The sequence below is a fragment of the Myxocyprinus asiaticus genome, chromosome 31 (genome assembly GCF_019703515.2).
Source record: "Myxocyprinus asiaticus isolate MX2 ecotype Aquarium Trade chromosome 31, UBuf_Myxa_2, whole genome shotgun sequence".
NCBI lineage: Eukaryota > Metazoa > Chordata > Actinopteri > Cypriniformes > Catostomidae > Myxocyprinus > Myxocyprinus asiaticus.
Window position 1 is genome coordinate 33,563,430 of NC_059374.1, and position 19,236 is coordinate 33,582,665.

The 19,236-nt window shown below is 38.2% G+C and overlaps 1 protein-coding gene across 3 annotated transcripts in view; it reads right to left on the reverse strand.

The window, feature by feature from the left end:
• The window catches only part of LOC127422243 (neurobeachin-like), a 382,851-nt gene that overhangs the window by 25,022 nt on the left and 338,593 nt on the right, over positions 1 to 19,236 (reverse strand). For all 3 annotated transcript variants that reach the window (XM_051665603.1, XM_051665605.1, XM_051665604.1), the window contains 2 exons: positions 12,735 to 12,887; positions 5,105 to 5,275 (listed from right to left, as the gene is read on the reverse strand). In XM_051665603.1, coding sequence (XP_051521563.1) covers positions 5,105 to 5,275; positions 12,735 to 12,887 — 324 coding nt within the window. The remainder of the gene's footprint in view (positions 1 to 5,104; positions 5,276 to 12,734; positions 12,888 to 19,236) is intronic.

Here is a 19,236-nt window from a genome sequence, read left to right on the forward strand (position 1 = left end):
GGAATCATACCCACTAATGCAATTAAGTAATTTTCAAAACTTCCACCAGTCAATAGAGAGCATTGTTTGGAAAATCAATAACATTGATTTACATCTTAATTGCTTGATTAATTACATTTTAGTTGGTAAGCATAAAATAAATCCTATTAATACTTTTGTTATTTCACATTAGGGCTTTTGAAAAAGCCAAAAAAAACAGTTTTTAGAATAACAGTATGTTTTTTTCCGATTAATACTTTTTATTGATTCACAAAATTGACACAGAAAAGCAAAACATATATTCACAGAATCAACATTTAACCCCCATTATTCCCTTTCCCCCTCCCAATCCTCAACCCCACCCTGACCCTCAACAAATATCCCTGTGGTCACACTTGATTATACACACACAAAAAAGAAAGAAATATATACACTACCGGACAAAAGTTTTGAAACACTTTACTGAAATGTTTCTCATGATCTTAAAAATATGTTGATCTGAAGGTGTATGCTTAAATGTTTGAAATTAGTTTTGAAGACAAAAATATAATTGTGCCACCATATTAATTTATTTCATTATAAAACTAAAATTTAATAAAAAAAAGTTTTTAATAACATTAACCTTCCCAATCATATATAAATTTAATGAAGCCCACCTGCCCACATCGCTCGAAAACCTATTTATTAAAGGGTAAAAATTAACTCTAACTAAATCACACAAATTTGCTGGGAATAAAATACCCAAATACTTAATGCCCTGATTGGGCCACTGGAAGACGCCCGGTTGAAAAGCCGTTACTGGGCAGTATGCTGTCAGAGCCAAAGCTTTGGATTTAGACCTATTAACTCTATATCCTGAGAATTTAGAAAAGGAATTAATAATTCTGTGGAGGCAAGGCACTGATCTAGTGGGGTCGGTGATGAGTAATAAAATATAATCTGCGTAAAGCAAAAGCTTATGCGCCACACCTCCCGCCATCACCCCTGGAAAATCATCCTCCTTTCTTATCATGGCTGCTAATGGTTCCTGGGCATGACAGAACAATAATGGGGAAACAGGGCAACCCTGCTGGGTGCCCCTATCCAGAGTAAAATAATCTGAAATTAATCCATTTGTTTGAACCGCCGCTTCCGGGTATCTATAAAGTAACTCAATTCATCCAATAAAAGTATTCCTGAACCCGTACATCTCCAAAATCTTAAAAAGATAATCCCATATCAAACACCTTTTTGGCATCAAGTGAGATGGCAGCGACCGGAGTCTGATCATTCGCCACTGACCACATGATATTGATGAAACGCCTAATGTTATCACAAGAGCTACGGCCCCAAATAAACCCCACCTGATCTATATGTATAAGAGATGTCATAACTTTTCTTAATCGGTTAGCCAAAATGTTTGACAATATTTTAACGTCTAGCTGGATCAGGGAAATTGGATGGTAACTCTTACACTCGCTTGAATCTTTGTCCTTTTTAAGAATCAGATTGATCCGGGCTTGTATCATGGTTGGCGGAAGCTTTCCATTCTTTAATGATTCCGTATAAACTTCTAGCAAAAGTGGAGCCAGTTCTGTAGCATAAGATCTAAAAAATTCTGCGGCAAAGCCAACTGGCCCCGGAGACTTGCCTGTAGGTAAGGCCTTAATTACCTCGCCAAATTCCTCCAAAGTTATCTCAGAATCTAGAGAATTTTTTTGCTCAGCCGACAGTTTAGGAAGTTCTAATGGATTCACAAAGTTTCTAATATCCTCTTCAGTAGACGAAGATGTGGAACTATAAAGATCAAGATAGAATTCTTTAAAAGCATTATTAATATCAGTGGCTGAGGTAAATATTTCATCACCAGAAGATTTCACTGAGGGAATGGTAGAAAATGTCTCTCTCAGTTTTATATATCTAGCCAGAATCTTCCCTGCTTTGTCCCTTGACTCAAAGTATGACTGTCTTGCCCTGAATAGCCAAAACTCCACCTTCTGCGACAAAATAGCCATTAAACGACATTCGGCGCTTCAGCTCTGCCTCTGCACTTTTAATATTCCCTTCCAATTCCATGAGATCTTATGCTTTGGATTTTCTGGTGAATGCGGCATACTGTATGATCCGGCCCCTAAGAACCGCCTTAAGTACCTCCCAAGCCACGCCCACTATACTGAGGACCAGTTGGTCTCCATATAAACATTGATTTCAGCCTTTAAAATTTGTTGAAATTCAGGATTTTGCAAAAGGGATATATTAAAGCGCCAATTATATGATTTCCTTTCCTTCATATGTGGCAACACCTCTAAACTCACCAGGGCATGATCTGAGAATAAAATGTTTCCAATTGAGCAATCAACGACAGATGAAATGAGGCAATAAAAAATAATCTATTCTAGAGTAAATCTTATGGACTGATGAAAAAAATTTGGTCTCCAAATATCTGTAAGACCAAGATTTTTACACATCCTGTGAAGCGTCAATGTTGCTCTAGGAGGCTTGCACACTTTTGCTTCACTATGATCAAGGACTGAGTCCATCAAAAGATTAAAGTGTCCTCCCAATATTATATCATGAGGGGTGCCAGCGGCTTGCAACATCCCTTCAAGGTCTATAAAAAGCCCTGATCATCAACGTTAGGTGCATTAATATTAGCCAAAATAAGACTTTGTCCCTGAATATCAGCTAAAACAATAATGACTCTTCCTAATTTATCTTTACTCTGTTTGAGACATTTGAATTATAGATGTTTACTTATCAGCATATTGACTCCCCTACTCTTACTCGAGCCAGCACACAAAAAAAAATGGCCACCCCATACCTTTAAAAAATTTTCAGCTTCCTGCGGAGAAAGATGCATTTCTTGAAGAAACACTATATCACATTTCTTATGCTTAAGAAGAGAAATAACCTTCCTTCTTTTTATGGGGTGCCCCAACCCATTCACATTCCACGTGGAGAGAGACAATCCACTCATATTAACATCTGACATTTTGACATTAAGAAAAAAGTTAAAAACAATATTATAAAGACCACATTCCAACTTTAGTATGACAATCAAAACCCAAACATCTCCCAGAACCAAACAAACAGAAAAAAGAAAAATGTGCACATTAACCCTGTGCAAGACAGCGCCAACTGGCATCCATCCTTCCAAACTCAAACAGTCCATGTACGCCTACGAGAACCCCCACTACAACTTTGCCGTTGGATTGCTCAAGTCCGGTGTTTCTATACACATTTTGTGAGACAGAATTACACAGCAAAATATATTCTACAAAACAACTCCAGCCAATAGATGGAATAAGCACAAAGCGCATGTATCTTCATCCATAAAACTGTCCTGAAGGTGTGACACTCTACAAAATAGACTCCAGCCGCTAGGCGGAACCAGTACAAAAAGAGCATGCGGAATCCTCAAACAGTCAAGCGAATTTTAAGTGAGCCGGTCCACTCGGCTGCAACGTGAGTACGAGATGACTTGCTATCATCTGTTCTCAATTTGGCTGGGAATATCAGTGCAAAAGCGACCTTCCATTGGTGTGAAAATTTCTTGCATTCTTTGAATCGATCACACTTCTCTCATCGAATTCGCTAAGTCTGGTAAAAAGAAAATGCTGTGGTTCTTCCAAGAAAGCCTTCCTTTACTCCTCGCCTCGCGTAACACAAGATCTTTATTGGATGATCTCAGAAATTTGGCCAGAATCGATCAAGGTTTGTCTCCCTCTGCGGATCGGCGAGCTGGAACCCTGTGAGCTCACTCGATTTCCAGCTTATGGCCTGCTATGTTGAGCAGATTCGGAAAGAGTCCATCCAGGAATTTCACCATATCCTGTCCCTCTGCTCCCTCAGGGATTCCAAAGATACAGACGTTATTCCGCCAGCTACAGTTCTCCATGTCCTCCAACTTCTCCCAGACATGCTCCAAATCCACCTTGGTCGCTAACGGGTTAGCAGATAATTCCCTCTCCGATGACTCCAGGTAATCGATCCGTTTCTCGACATCCCCCACTCTTGTAACCACATCAGTGAACTTCGCCTCCATGGCAGTGATCGATCGACGTATCACAGCAAGATCCTCCAAGTCAGCAACGACTTTCGTCAGCATTGCCGACATGTTCAGCATCTCTCATCACATTTCCCACACCTCTTAGACTAAATCGATTCCCAGGCTTGCGGCCTGCTCGGGGGTGTCAGCTTGAGCACATAAGTGTCTTTTAATGTCTCCAGAGCCCGAGGATTTTGAATTCTTTGACATATTGTACTCCTAGAACAGTTATGGAACAGAGTGTATCGAATCTCACCGGTTTATTTCATAAAAAGTATTAAAACTAGCAAAGTGTGCAGAGCTCGCCATTCACATGTCCGATCCTCGCATGGTGTCACGTGACTCCCTAGAATAACAGTATGTTAACTTTGTCAAGCCAAAGTAATTTCAGCAATCAGCAGTTTTTCAGAGGACATATTTGCATGGCAAGATCCGAATGACACATACTGATATTGTTTAAAAGATTTTTAACTGGTACTGTATTCATGTGTGAGTTAGAAGGCTGCTTAATGTTCTGGGCTCAAACTGGGGTTAACGAATATTAGTATTATGAGTTTTACGAGACACACCATCATTTTGAAAATGTGCAACATCAAGGGGCCTAAAAAAAACATCACACACACTTCTCTTTAGCTATAAAAGTTTAACATAGACACATCAGTCTATTTAGTGGCAACATTTATTAAGGCCATAAAAGGCCGTGCCTAACAGTGATTTTATCATGTTTAAGGGGTGATAATAATAATAAGTAGTAAATAGAAGTAAATAATAAGTTGGAATAAAAATTCATCTGCCAAGTAAAATAGTTCTCTAATCTAACTTTATGCTGTTTGCAGTTGCTAAGCAACTTGGTGCAATTAATAAAGAATGTGCAGACACAGGTGTGCATTTACAGTATAGGTGTTTTACAATGGTTTTGAATGCAGCTCATCCAATCAGAATTCAGAGTTGGAATGGGATGTAAAAATATCAGTGTACCACTCTTCTAATACTGTCAAATTATAAAAAGCAAAAAGTGGTGCTAGCCACTAATTCCGAATGATGCACCTGCTGTTATGGCGATACTGTTGTCATGACGATGTTGCCACGGCTACCTACCTCACGCAGAGGGGGATCACTGGTCAGGCTGTCGAGGCTGACGGAGCCCTCATAGGTCAGGTGGTGAAAGACGTTGAGGGCACGCACCGCCTCAGGTCCGCGTTGCTTGTAGCCAAAAATAAGGTCAATCCACTGATGCAGCTGACACGACACAAACTCGCTTTCCAGGGCCTGTCAAAGAGAGCGGGGCAATTAGAGGTGAAAGGTACACATACACAACATGAACACAAACACATGTGTGCAAAAACAGACACACAAACAAAGTTGCAGACAAAATATACACTCTGGGAAATGCTTCCTGTTTTAGAAGGCTTGCAATAGTCCGAGACCAATATAAGTAGGTCCAAAACATAAATATATCAATAAAGACCTCTCACACACTGAACGGAAAACCTAAGAAGATTTTAAGAGTTGTAGGCTGTTGAGAGACAATTGCACTATTTGATGTAAAAATGCTTTATAATGACACAAGAAAAACATCTTTTAATATTGTTTTTTTAATAACCAATACGGACACAGATTATTTTTAGGTATTTGGGTATCAGATTACAAATATGAAGAACTAATTTCTGAAAATATTGATTATATTAAAAATAACAACGGGTATCATTATTATTATTTATTATAAGCCAATACATTTATGCAAAATTGTTCTGCAATCTAAATATTCACCACTATTTTCATCTTTGTTTGGGCTAAGCTTAAAATGCTACGTGTTTCTGACTCCTATAAGGTTATTGTGCAAACAACACATTAGATATCTACATAAAAAGTTATCTACATTAAAGTTACTTTACCTATGAACACCATTATTTCCTGTTGAATGCACAGTGGTGCAATGTCTTTGGGTGCTATTCTTTAGATACTCACCAAATGGTGTAATTTATTGGTAGATTAGATATTAAAGAACCGAAAACCAATTTAGTTGAGAAGTGTGAATATCAGTAGAACACAGCAAAACAACTTTTGACCCTAAGTTAAGCTAAACCAATAAAAAGTTGGACTTTATGTTACTTGCAGTAAGCATTCCTCCCATTTAAAAAGAAGATAATGGCCAGTTATGAGTTCCGATTATTCACTATTATGATGGAGACCAAGTTACCACCTACTATGGGTTATTGCTTATAATGCTCAACAATGTACAAAATTATTATAGGTATCCAAAACCTTAGAACGACTGTAATATTGAGAAAACAAAGGAAACAAAAGGAAAGAATGAACAAAGAGCACAGCAAACAAATACACATTCCCTTTCTCTCACAAGCTCTCATACTCACAAACACACTCAGGGCCCCGCTGTTGGAATTTACACACTCGCTCTCACATCAGAAATAACAGCTATTACCAACAGAGTAAGCCATGGTGCGCAGGGGTTGAGTTACCCCCAGGGCATGTCATTACAATTGAAAGTGACACATGCAAAGATGGGAACACTAAGTGAAATAAAGAGAGGAAGAAATAGCAGGAGGGAAAGGGAGAAAGAGAGAGAGAGAGAGAGAGAGAGAGAGACAGAGAGAGAGAAAGGGAGCACAAAGACAAGAAGGGAAAGAGGGGATTAAATGAGACAGAGGGAAAAAGAGCAGAGAGAGAGAGAAACAGAAAGAAAGGACAAGACCTAAGGACAAAACAGAGCTGTAGACTGTTTAAAAATGTTTTTTTTAAAAACTAACAAAAATACTCAATTGTTGAGATACGTCATTCCAACAAACCAGTAAATTAAATTAAAAACAAGCCCAAAAATGAGGTTAGTATTTTTGAAAATGGATGTAAACATACCCACAGTTTGAATTAAATGATAGTTCACCCAAAAAGAAAATGCTATCATAATTTACCCTCATGTCATTCCAAACTTGAATTATTTTCTTTCTTCTGTTGATATATATTTTGCAGAATGTTTAGCAAAATTGTTTCTTGTGCATCTTGTGACCAATAGTGCTAAATGTCAAATCTGGTGCATATTTGCTGTCCATATTTGCAAGTGCAAATGAGATTTGAAAGCTAACATGAAAGTGAAGATTTTCAGCAAATAATGCTTTAAATTTCAATTAGTTTTCACACAAACCTATTGTATGGCTTCAGAAGACTTGTACTATAGTGGACAAATTATACTGACTGCTTAAATGGTGCTTGATTTTCATTTTTGGAGATTAACCTGTACACATTTCTCTGTATATGGAAAAGAGTATTCTGGACATTCTGCAAAATATATTCTTTTATGTGCCAAAGAAAAAGAAAATCACACAGATTTGGAACAGTATGGTAAGTGATGACTTGAAATTTAAATTTTTTGGGGTACTGTCCCTTTAAAAACCAGACTGGAGAGGTTTTATCCACAATGTTAATTTTGCCAGCTTATATTAATTATGAAGATACCATCAAATCCAACCTGGTCCCATAGAATTGTGTTACTATACCTACTTTTTTGCAAAATTATTTTTAGGTAGCTACATTTTGCAGCAAATTCCTGGTAAAATGAACACTAGAGGCGCTCTAACGACCATGAATTGTATTCTCTTTCACACAAATCATGAGTAAAACAACAGTTCACAAACACTAACTTTTCGCCCTGTTCCTCACACAATGCTATCTTATAACATCTAAGCAGTTTTACTATAGTGCAAGACTTCGTTTGCATTACATAACCAATTACATTTACAAGCTTGTTTGGTCATGATCAAATTGCACAGTAGCTCAACTGATAGAGCATTGCACTGGCATTGCACAGGGTCAGGGTACAAATCAAAATCAAATCAAATCCCTTTATTGTCACTCAATCATATACACAAGTGCAACAGTGGGTGAAAGTCTTGGGCGCAGTTCCAAGCAACATAGAAGTCATGACAATTACAATAAACATCTAATTTACATATAACACAAATTACCTAACACAATATACAATACACACCTAATAATATACAATATACAGTATACAATATACACAAAATAATATAAGACTGTATACAAATAAAAATGCACTGTAAAATGTGGGGATGTTTTTCAGCGGCAGGAACTGGGAGACTAGTCAGGATCGAGGGAAAGATGAATGCAGCAATGTACAGAGACATCCTTGTTGAAAACCTGCTCCAGAGCGCTCTGGACCTCCGACTGGGGCGAAGGTTCATCTTCCAACAGGACAACGACCCTAAGCACACAGCCAAGATAACAAAGGAGTGGCTCCGGGACAACTCTGTGAATGTCCTTGAGTGGCCCAGCCAGAGAACAGACTTGAACCCGATTGAACATCTCTGGAGAGATCTGAAAATGGCTGTGCACCGACGCTCCCCATCCAACCTGATGGAGCTTGAGAGGTCCTGCAAAGAAGAATGGGAGAAACTGCCCAAAAATAGGTGTGCCAAGCTTGTAGCATCATACTCAAAAAGACTTGAGGCTGTAATTGGTGCCAAAGGTGCTTCAACAAAGTATTGAGCAATGGCTGTGAATACTTATGTACATGTGATTTTTTTTATTTTTTATAAATTTGCAAAGATTTCAAACAAACTTCTTTAATGTTGTCATTATGGGGTATTGTTTGTAGAATTTTGAGGAAAATAATGAATTTAATCCATTTTGGAATAAGGCTGTAACATAACAAAATGTGGAAAAAGTGAAGCGCTGTGAATACTTTCCGGATGCACTGTAAATATGCAAGTGTTGTGTTGACATTGACTGTTGGTTGATAGTCACTTGCCAGTGTGTTATTAAGAGAAGTATAAAATGTGAGAGTGCAGTCTGAGGCTAATAAAGTGCAGTGCTGATATATGTATTGTGAGCGATCAAGAGTTCAAAAGTCTGATCGTTTGGGGGAAAAAGCTGTCATGAAGTCGGGTAGGGAAGCTCCGATGATGTGCCTGGTTGGTTGGCAAAACCCTTTGCAGGGCTTTTTGGTTGAGGGCAGTGGTGTTGCTGTACCAGACAGTGATGCAGCCAGTCAGGATGCTATCTACAGTGCTGGTGTAGAACAGTATGAGGATGTGGTGGTTCATTCCAAACTTCCTCAGCTGTCTCAGGAAAAAGAGGTGCTGGTGAGCCTTCTTCATAATGGCATCAGTGTGGACGGACCATGTGAGTTCCTCAGTGATGTGGACACCGAGGAACTTGAAGCTGCTGACTCTCTCCACCAGTGCTCCATTGATGGTGATGGGGCTGTGTTCTCTGTCTTTTCTCCTGAAGTCCACCACAATCTCCTTGGTCTTGCTGATGTTGAGGGAGAGGTTGTGCTCCTGGCACCAGCATGTCAGTGTGTGCACCTCCTCTCTGTAGGCTGTTTCATCATTGTCAGTGATCAGACCTACCACTGTCGTATCATCAGTGAACTTGATGATGGCATTGTTGCTGTGTGTTACCACACAGTCATGTGTGTAGAGGGAGTACAGGAGTGGGATGAGAACACAGCCCTGCGGGGCTCCAGTGTTGAGGGTCAGTGATGAGGAGATGTTGCTGCCCATTCTGACCACCTGGCGTCTGCCTGACCGGAAGTCCAGGATCCAGCTGCACAGCGAGCTGTTTAAGCCCAGAGCCTGGAGTTTCACATCAAGCTTGGAGGGCACTATGGTGTTGAATGCTGAGCTGTAGTCTACAAACAGCATTCTCACATATGTGTTCCTTTTTTCCAGGTGGGAGAGAGCAGTGTGTAGTGTATGAGTCCCGAAAAGCACGAGAGTTGACACGTGATGTGGTTGCTCCAGCAATTCCGTTTTTTTATGTCATATTTGCTTTTATGACACTATATGTTAGGTTTAGGGTAGGAGGCTTTGTTGATTTAAAACTCAATATAAAGCATTACCCTCAAAACCTCATATGTTTGGGAGAACGTTTAACTCCACACAATGGACATTTCAATTATATGTGTAAGGAGCCACGTAATATAATTTTGCCAAAATGTTGCCACAGTAATTTTCATAAGATCGGGCTGATCAAATCAGTGCATATTTTGGAAGAGTCTGAGAGTTGTACTTGACAGAGGAACCTTAAACAATGAAACCTGGACAGGTTTGGCATCATAAAGTCCTTTCTGTAGAAAATCTTGCTTTAATAGCAAGCCCAGCTGTATGATCTTTGGATATTTGCATGTGTGTATGAGTGAGTGTGCATGTCTGAATAGCCAAATGTGCTAAACCAGGAAAAAACGAGTGGGGCCTGAGGAAAGGTCACTTGCTTGACACACACATACACACACAAACACACAAGCACTGTCACTGCAGCTGAAAAGGTCAAGTGTGTTTCCTGCAGTGCATGCATACAGTACACAAACTCACTCCTCAGGCAGAATAGGCCTTAACACAACACATCTCTAATACATAGTTTTTGCAACATTTTGCACTTGTGCCTATACTATACAAAACCAATGGCATTGAACCAGCACACACTCGAACAGTACACTCTCAATTTACACACCCTGAAGCATACACAATTCTAATATCTCCCTTTGGGTTGCTAAGTTTTTATGGGTATATGTGCTAGACAGAGCAATTATAAGAGGCAGTGCACAATTTCTACCCCACACTAGTCTTCAGGGATTGGTGGACAAACACACATTTCTGTGAGGTCCTGTCTGATGAGAGTCAAATCATGATTGATGAAACCAGCATTAGGGTAACATTATAAAGGACAGTGGCTGGGCCTATCCTTCAATAACATCATTCAGGTCAGAGGTAGATTACATTAGTATCGAGCAGTGCACTAAATTACAACCTTCACAATGGAACACCAGCACACAGAGGCCTGCAGAAAACCAGGATGCTATAACATATGTTCGAATTAATGTGATGTCAGGGGTACAGATAAAGTAGATTTAAAATATGAGGATTAAGGATTCAGTCCTGGACTTATGGCCGAAACATTCTCACAAGTTCGTGAGTGCAGACGCTCCTAGCTTTGCAAGCTTGATTTTGTGTGAATTTGCGTTTGCAAAATTTGTAAGACTGCAATTCATAACACATCACAAGTATGCCACAAGGGGAAATATAGTGGACATTAGTGTGAACTGTCCACTTCTATGATGAATTTTTTCAAGCCAACTACTGTCATAGCAGAGCAACAGTTTGAAGAGAATATTGCTGAGCAAGTAAGGTAAAGTCAATATATGTATAAAGTCAATATACACTCACTGAGCACTTTATTAGGAACACTATGGTCCTAATAAAGTGCTCAACGTGGTCTTCTGCTGTTGTAGCCAATCTGCCTCAAGGTTCGACGTGTTGTGCATTCTGAGATGCTATTCTGCTGACTACAATTGTACAGAGTGGTTATCTGAGTTACCGTAGCCTTTCTGTCAGCTCAAACCAGTCTGGCCATTCTCCGTTGACCTCTCTCATTAACAAGGCCGCTCACTGGATGTTTTTTTGTTTTTGGCACCATTTTGTTTTTGGCATCCCAGGAGAGTAACAGTTACAGAAATACTCAAACCAGCCCATCTGGCCCCAACAATCATGCCATGGTCGAAATCACTGACATCACATTTTTTCCCCATTCTGTTGGTTGATGTGACCATTAACTGAAGCTCCTGACCCATATCTGCATGATTTTATGCATCGCACTGCTGCCACACAATTGGCTGATTAGATAATTGCATGAATAAGTAGGTGTACAGGTGTTCCTAATAAAGCGCTCAGTGAGTGTGTATATGTAACTTATTTGAATAATAACTAAGGCTGTCAATCGATAAATTTTTTTAATCGAATTAAGTACATGACATGCTGATTAATTAATCAAATTAATCAAAATGAATTACATATAAATATTTGATATATATATATATATATATATATATATATATATATATATATAAATAACAATAATTCAATAAATAATGATTAAATAATTATAAATATAATAATTCAGAAAATTAAAATGCATTACATTATCGTGGCAGACAAGTAAAGCATTGACAAGACAACACAAAAATTGTTTTTAGAAGGAAATATATTGTTTATTTCCATTTCATTTCCATATCCATAATCATTACCATATCCATAACATAAGTCTATTATTGGCCTACATTCCACAGAAATCCATTTTGCAATTGAATTCGTCAATCTGTCAGAGACTTTTGGAGCGTCTCATCTTGATTGTGTTGTGTCATAAATAGCGTTTTTAGGACGCTGTCAAGTTAAATGTAGTTTGAATCTTAGATAAACACGTCTTGAAACCCCTGCATTCGGAATTACGCTCCATCCAGCAGTGTTTGAACGTGTTCTTATCTTGTGCTGTTGCTCGTGTCAAGCAAGCCTGAGTGTGGTTTGTTGTCTGTACAGCTGCACGTTGCCTATACAGCTGGTTTCGCTTACTGCTCCCTGCTGAATTCAGGTGGTACTTCAAGCTTGAATTGCTCTGGTGGTAGGAACATTCCTTGGGGACATGATTAATTGTGTTAAATTTTTAACACATTATTTTTCTAATAATTAAATCGCAGTGATTTAACACGTTAAATCGACAATGCTAATAATAACACATCCAGTTTAATGGAACAGACTTTTGAATGTAACACTTTTGCCCCTTGAATACTAAGGTTTGTTACTGTCACAGTAACGCAAGAACACACGGTATGTATTTACATATGTATAAAATTAGAAACATCACCTTTAAGATTAATTGAAGTCTCATAGTTAAAGGTATCGAGTGCAACTTTTACCATTCTGTTGATCCTGACAAAGTTTTCTGGTTTCTTCGCCCATGCGGGTAGTTCCACATCACACACAGGCACACCGTCATCCCTGTCTCCCAGACAGTAGCCATTACTGTTCACAAACATCTCTGGTAAGTAGTAGAATTCAGGGATCAACTCCTAAGATGACCAGAAATGGAGAGGAAAAGGAAATATGAAAATATTGTAATATATAAATATGAAATATGAGGAAAAGGTTGATTTAAAATCAACCCTTAAAATCAGAGAAATCCAGACTAATATTGTTGCAGGGAACGGGGGAGTTAAAATGCAGATGCAAAAAATACAAGTGCTTTAAACATTGCATGTTTTGTAGTCCAATTAATCAAAATGTTGGTAACGTTTCAAGCGAACATAGAAAGCGACCCCTGGAGAGCAGCGCAGGACCATCAGAGAACATTTAAAAACACTCTGAGAGTGTGGGAATGTGGTGAACGCACAAAGATGGGGGAGGGAAATAATACAAAATAAACACAAGTGATGACAGTAAACATAGTTATTTCTATTTGAAGTGAGCTGATTGATCTGTTGTGGGGGTTTTTTAGGTAAATGAGGCAGGATTGGATCAGTTGTGCCTCCATACATTCCCTCACACCTGTATATAACAGATTTGTATTTGTACATATATATATATATATATATATATATATATATATATATATATATATATATTTTTTTTTTTTTTGGTCTTATTGTGTATTTCTATATATACTTATATTTTCTATTCACTTTTATTTTTATTCTATTTTTTTATTATTATCTCTGTATTAATCAATATTTTATTATTGTTTGTGCACTGGAAGCTTCTGTCACCAAGACAAATTACTTGTATGTGTAAGCATACTGGGCAATAAAGCTCATTCTGATTCTGATTTAGTAGACATGGAGTGAAGGCCAAGTTTTACCTTATTGCTTGGTCTGAACCAGGTATTATTGAAGTCTGAAGCGGAGTATGTTTACATCATCAACAGACATCAAGTCTTTCACTGAAAAATCACATACTTTTTGGGTTGTTTCTCACCAAAACCTACCATATGTCTTCAGAAGACTTGGAATATGACACATGAGCTGCTTAGATATCTTTTATGACGCTTTTGTTGTTTTAGAGCTTTATAGTTAGGCACTATCCACTGCCATTGGATTAAAAAATGGACTGAGATTTTTAATGAAAAAAATCAACTTTTTTGTTCTGCATAAGAAAGAAATTCATACGCGTTTGTAATGACGAGGGTGAGTAAATTCTGACATAATTTTGATTTTTAGGCGAACTCTTCCTTTAAAGTAAAAAGACAAATAAAATATTCAATCTTTTAGTGGAGGTAAACACAGCCATGTCTTTCCTGTTCTGCTGCTCTGAAGGCACCATAAGCATCACTCATTTTTGCTTTACATGCTTTTCTGACCAGACAGTCTCTTATCCACTGAGGCTGCCAGATTCCTAATCCCTCTCCATTCTCACTGCCATATCATTGCAAATTACCCATAATTCCCAGTGAGAGATGCCTCTGTACATTGAGGCATGTGCACATGAGGAATGTGACCCACCTCTCCATTTAATCTCACTCAAAAGCTCTTGCCTTTGAAGAAACTTAAAAACCAGTTAAAATAATTTAAGACCTCATTCTACCCTCACACATTGACAGGCTGACTGTTTTCCCCCAACACTGTTAAAGAGGAAGTTGTTTTGAATTTAAGTTGCTGTTTTACCTTCTTTTGAAATGAAGAACTGTTTATCAATGCCCCCTAAAACTGAGGAGACACAAGACAGCATACGTCTGCAATAAAACACATCTCCTTTTTGGTAGTGTTCAGATGGTGTAGTAAGATAAATGTTTAATAATACATTCTAAGTCACTTTTATAGCAGTTAAACCTCAACATTTAAATCTGTCAGAATGTCTAAAATATATCTCGCACTAAAGAGCTCTAATGAGTAGAGATTAAAGGGATTGTTCACTCAAAAATAAAAATGCTATCATCATTTACTCACATTTTTGTCATTCCAAACTTGTATGACTTTCAGTCCATGGAACACAAAAGTAGATGTTAACCAGAATAATCTAGCTGCTACGATGAAAGTGGATGGTGAACAGGGGCTGTCAAGCTCTGAAAAAGCACTTTAAAAGCACCTTAACATCCTTAGACCAGAGCATGACTGCTGTGTGCATTTTCCATTCACCCTTTTTATTTGTAACTAGTAGCCCCTAAGAATAATATTAAAAAAAATTTTAAATGTATGTCCACATATGTGGACAGTGGGACTAAAATGGATTTTTTTTTTGTTGATGTTTATTATATTTCCAGGAGTGTTGGTTATTCATGTTTTTGAGACGTTACAGACATTACATCAGAAATTTGCATAAATAATTCTGATTCAAAGTAATGGCCAGCATCATCCAATCACTGCTAACCATGTTAAAATAAAATTTAGCATGAAAAATTCTGAATCTATGTACTGATTACCATTGTGCCATGTCTGCCAAACATGTTGTGTGGTCAAAACATCATCTGCAGCCTGAAACTGAACTTTTGACTATAGGATATTTTAAGGAAAATGAGCCTATAGTCCACATGCGTGGTCATTGTTTTTAACAGTGTCCTTTCGCGATAAATCAATTAAATTGTAAAAATGGCATATCGGATGAAACTAGAGACTACTTTTTGACTCAAACAGGTTTTAATGTAAAAACTTGAGTTTTCTTACCAAATGTAGTTTTGTTGCTGTTTCTCCCAAAGACAAACTCAGCTGAGATCAGCAATGTTTTTTGTTTTTTTCTCCCCAATTTGGCATCCCCAATTCCCAATGTGCTCTAGGTCCTCGTGGTAGCATAGTGACTCGCCTCAATTCAGGTGGTGGAGGACGAATCTCAGTTGCCTCTGCATCTGAGACAGTCAATCTGCACATCTTATCACGTGGCTTGTTGAGCACGTTACTGTGGAGACAGCGCATGTGGAGGCTTCACGCTATTCTCTGCGGCATCCAAGCACAACTCACCATGTGCCCCACCGAGACCAAGAACAACATTATAGCGACCACGAGGAGGTTAATCCAATGTGACTCTACCCACCCTAGCAACCGGGCCAACTAGTTGCTTAGGAAGCCTAACTGGAGTCACTCAGCATGCCCTGGATTTGAACTTGCGACTCCAGGTGTGGTAGTCAGCGTCTTTACTCGCTGAGCTACCCAGGCCCCAGCAATGTTGTTTTGTTACATGATTCGGTGCGTCGAAACTTTAACCCTTTAATGACAGCCTAGAGCAGGAGTATTCTATTAAAGTTCCAAGAGGTCCAGTCTCTAGATTTCTATGGTGGTGGGGGCGTGGTCGAGCACCGGTTTGTGAATGGAGAGCAAGATCGGGAGATGAGAATGTTGAGGATAATCACCTGTCAATGATTGTCTCTAACAGCTGTTTGTCATTGCAGTGAGAGAGAGAGAGAGAGGGAAAGATGCACGCAGCCGCTAAACATGTGCATTCCGCGTGTTGGGCTGAAAAGCCAACGGAGTGAGAGAGCATATGGAGCTGTGTGTGTGCGTCAATGTTTGGTTATGCTGAAAAGCAGTTTTATGTTGTGTCTAATTAAAAGTCTTTGTGGTTTGTTAACCTGGTTCTCGCTTCCTCCTTTACAATAAGCAAAAGACCTTCTGCCACAATTTCCTTCCCAGCAAAGTTCCGGACAATAACTTACTTAATGTTAGTAGTCAGTATAGCTATGAAATGACATAAGGAATGCTCATTTTTCAAAAAAGTAGGCCTAATTGTAAAATTCCAAGTTGGCAGTAATAGTACTTTGTAAAAGAAGGAAAACAAAAAACAGCAAAAAAACAGTCTCTTTAAAACTGTGCAATGATTAGGACATTGGCGCTCCAGAGACAAAGCCAAAGTAGTGGGGTTTGAGGGATCTTCTACCAAACGATTAAAATATTTCAATGAGTTCATCAATCGAGAGCACCTTGTTATAAATACTATAAGGTAAAATCAACTGTTCATTTTGAAGCTGGATGACAACAGTCCAGTATTTGTGTTTGAATATTTTTAGATACTCAAGGGGCATAGGAGGCCTTGTGACTGTTTAGGAAATATATTGTCTGGGGGTTCAGGTCTATCCCCTGAGAGAAAATTTTGAAAATGTAAAAGACTGAATGGAACATTTTTTTTCCCTTTTTTTTTTTTTTTGATTAACAAATTTTTATTGATTCACATATTAAACACAGAAAAAAAAAAACATATATACACAGAATCAACAATTAACCCCCAATATTACCCCTCCCACTCCCAATCCCCAACCCCACCCTGGCCCCCAACAACATCCCAGTGGTCATACATGATTATAGACACACACACAAAATAAATAAATAATAATAATAATAACACATATTGACAACTAAGTGGCAATACAGGGGTCGGCACGCCGAGGGATTATCAGTGGCACAATACAGTCCCTAATAAAAAAAAAATCTTTCTCTTTTCTTTTCAGCAGTCCACACATGCAAAGGCATTTATTTCTGTTACGGTACCATTATGGCTCTAAAATCCAAGCCAAGGTCCTGTCAGAAAGGATAGTTTAAATTTAGCCTTGGGGGCGCAACAGTCAAAGCTGGACAGAGCTCCATCCATACCAGTGGATTGGTTTCTAAACTTTGCAGACAGTTACTCTGTCACAAGGAGTTTGGTCTCTGAGCGTCATGATCTACATCCCCAGCCCGCTTCGCTCGTGAGCCAATAATTCCTCTACAGCCTCATAATGGGCTGACAAGTCAATCACACTCAAGACTCTGCAGCTTTACAACGTTCGGACTAATGACACCCTCCTGGAGAGCTGTCACCAGGCGAGACTGCCTCATCCCACTCGTTTAGACAGAGCTCCGGCAACAGATTATTGAGAAAATGTTGACGATTTGAGTGAAAGTTACTCTCCTGCTTTTATCAGGTGGCTGGTGACTAGCATTTGTGAAGGACTGCTTTGATAAGCTTGAAGCCACATTTTGATACCACAACTCATTTGAGATCACAACTCATTTTTATACAGAAATGGAACATATAACTAAAATATCTACAGATATATATAGATAAAGATGGGTGAAACAGTTTACTTAATGAAAATGAACTAAAGCAAAATAATTCTAGAACATTTAGTCACAACTTGATTTCATTGTGTTGCATCCATTTAAATTTGTAAAAAGGAAGTTTACTTAATCCATTGGAGTTGGAACTACATGAATACTTTTTGTGGTGTTAATGTATTATTGATGAAACTGGGCAAGGGATTTCCATTTCCAAGCATGCTTTGCATGGGACTCGATAAATTTATATTAAAATTAAGTATTATTTTGTGTTTTTGTGCAACATGATAATGAAAGGGGATACTTGTTAGTGTTTAATATTTTGTTATGTTGAGATTTAGAAGAGTTTCTGAGGGTTACAATTATGGTGAAGAGTGGAGCTTGAGCTAACGATGAGGACAGGTAGATATCGCATATGAAATTGACTGCTCAATTCATTGAGCAATTGCTGTGCTAACCATAGCATAGTTACTAAACTGCACTCTGTAGTGCTTCCAACCAGCATGTATTTAGCATGCTAACATTCCTATTCACTAGCTTGTACATAAAGTAAAACTTACTTTGACACATCTAATTTTGTTGGGATTACCCAATTCGACTAGGTTCTTTCTACACAAAGTGTTTGTGTTGAGATTACATAGTAATTTTAAATTAAGAAAACTCATTTCAAACACTTGGAACCACTGTACACGATTGAATGAAGTTCAGCCTAAGAGCTATTTTTTTTTTTTTTTTTTAGTGTATGCTTGATTTGCTCTTCAGGAAATGCAGTATTTAGCTCTCTCCTGCTGCAGGAAAAATTACAGTGGAGACAGCGCGGTTTGGAGTAAGATGATGCAGCATAAACCTCTGTAAACAAGCCCCATTCACACAAAGTAAGATGTGACTAAATTGCACAAAATTATAACATTTTTGCAAATGTGTTTACTACCAACCGTTGAGTTCCATGGCAAATTTCTGTCATTCTCTGAGAAAAATTTTTAATGTTTGAATTATTTGTCAGCCAAAAAAAAAAAAAAAAAAATCAGAATAACAAAATGACAGATCATCATCATTTGATATTTCAGACTATTAGATTATAGAGATTATTGAGATGCATTGTTTTACTTTAAAGAGATAGTTCACCCAAAAATGAAAAATCATTATCTGAACTTGATGCAATTATTTTGTTCCACACGCTTGAAACTAGTTTTATGCTATGGGTAGCACAACAATTGCTCAACAGATATGTAGAAAACAATATGTAGAATACTCAAAATGTATTGGTCCTCAATGTAGGCTCAAGCTCCACTCTTCACCATGATGGTAACCCCCAAAATTACTTAACAGAAATTCTTCTAAATCTCATCTTGCACAAAGACACATAAAATAACACTTAATTTTAACATTTAACATTCTCCCTGTCGAG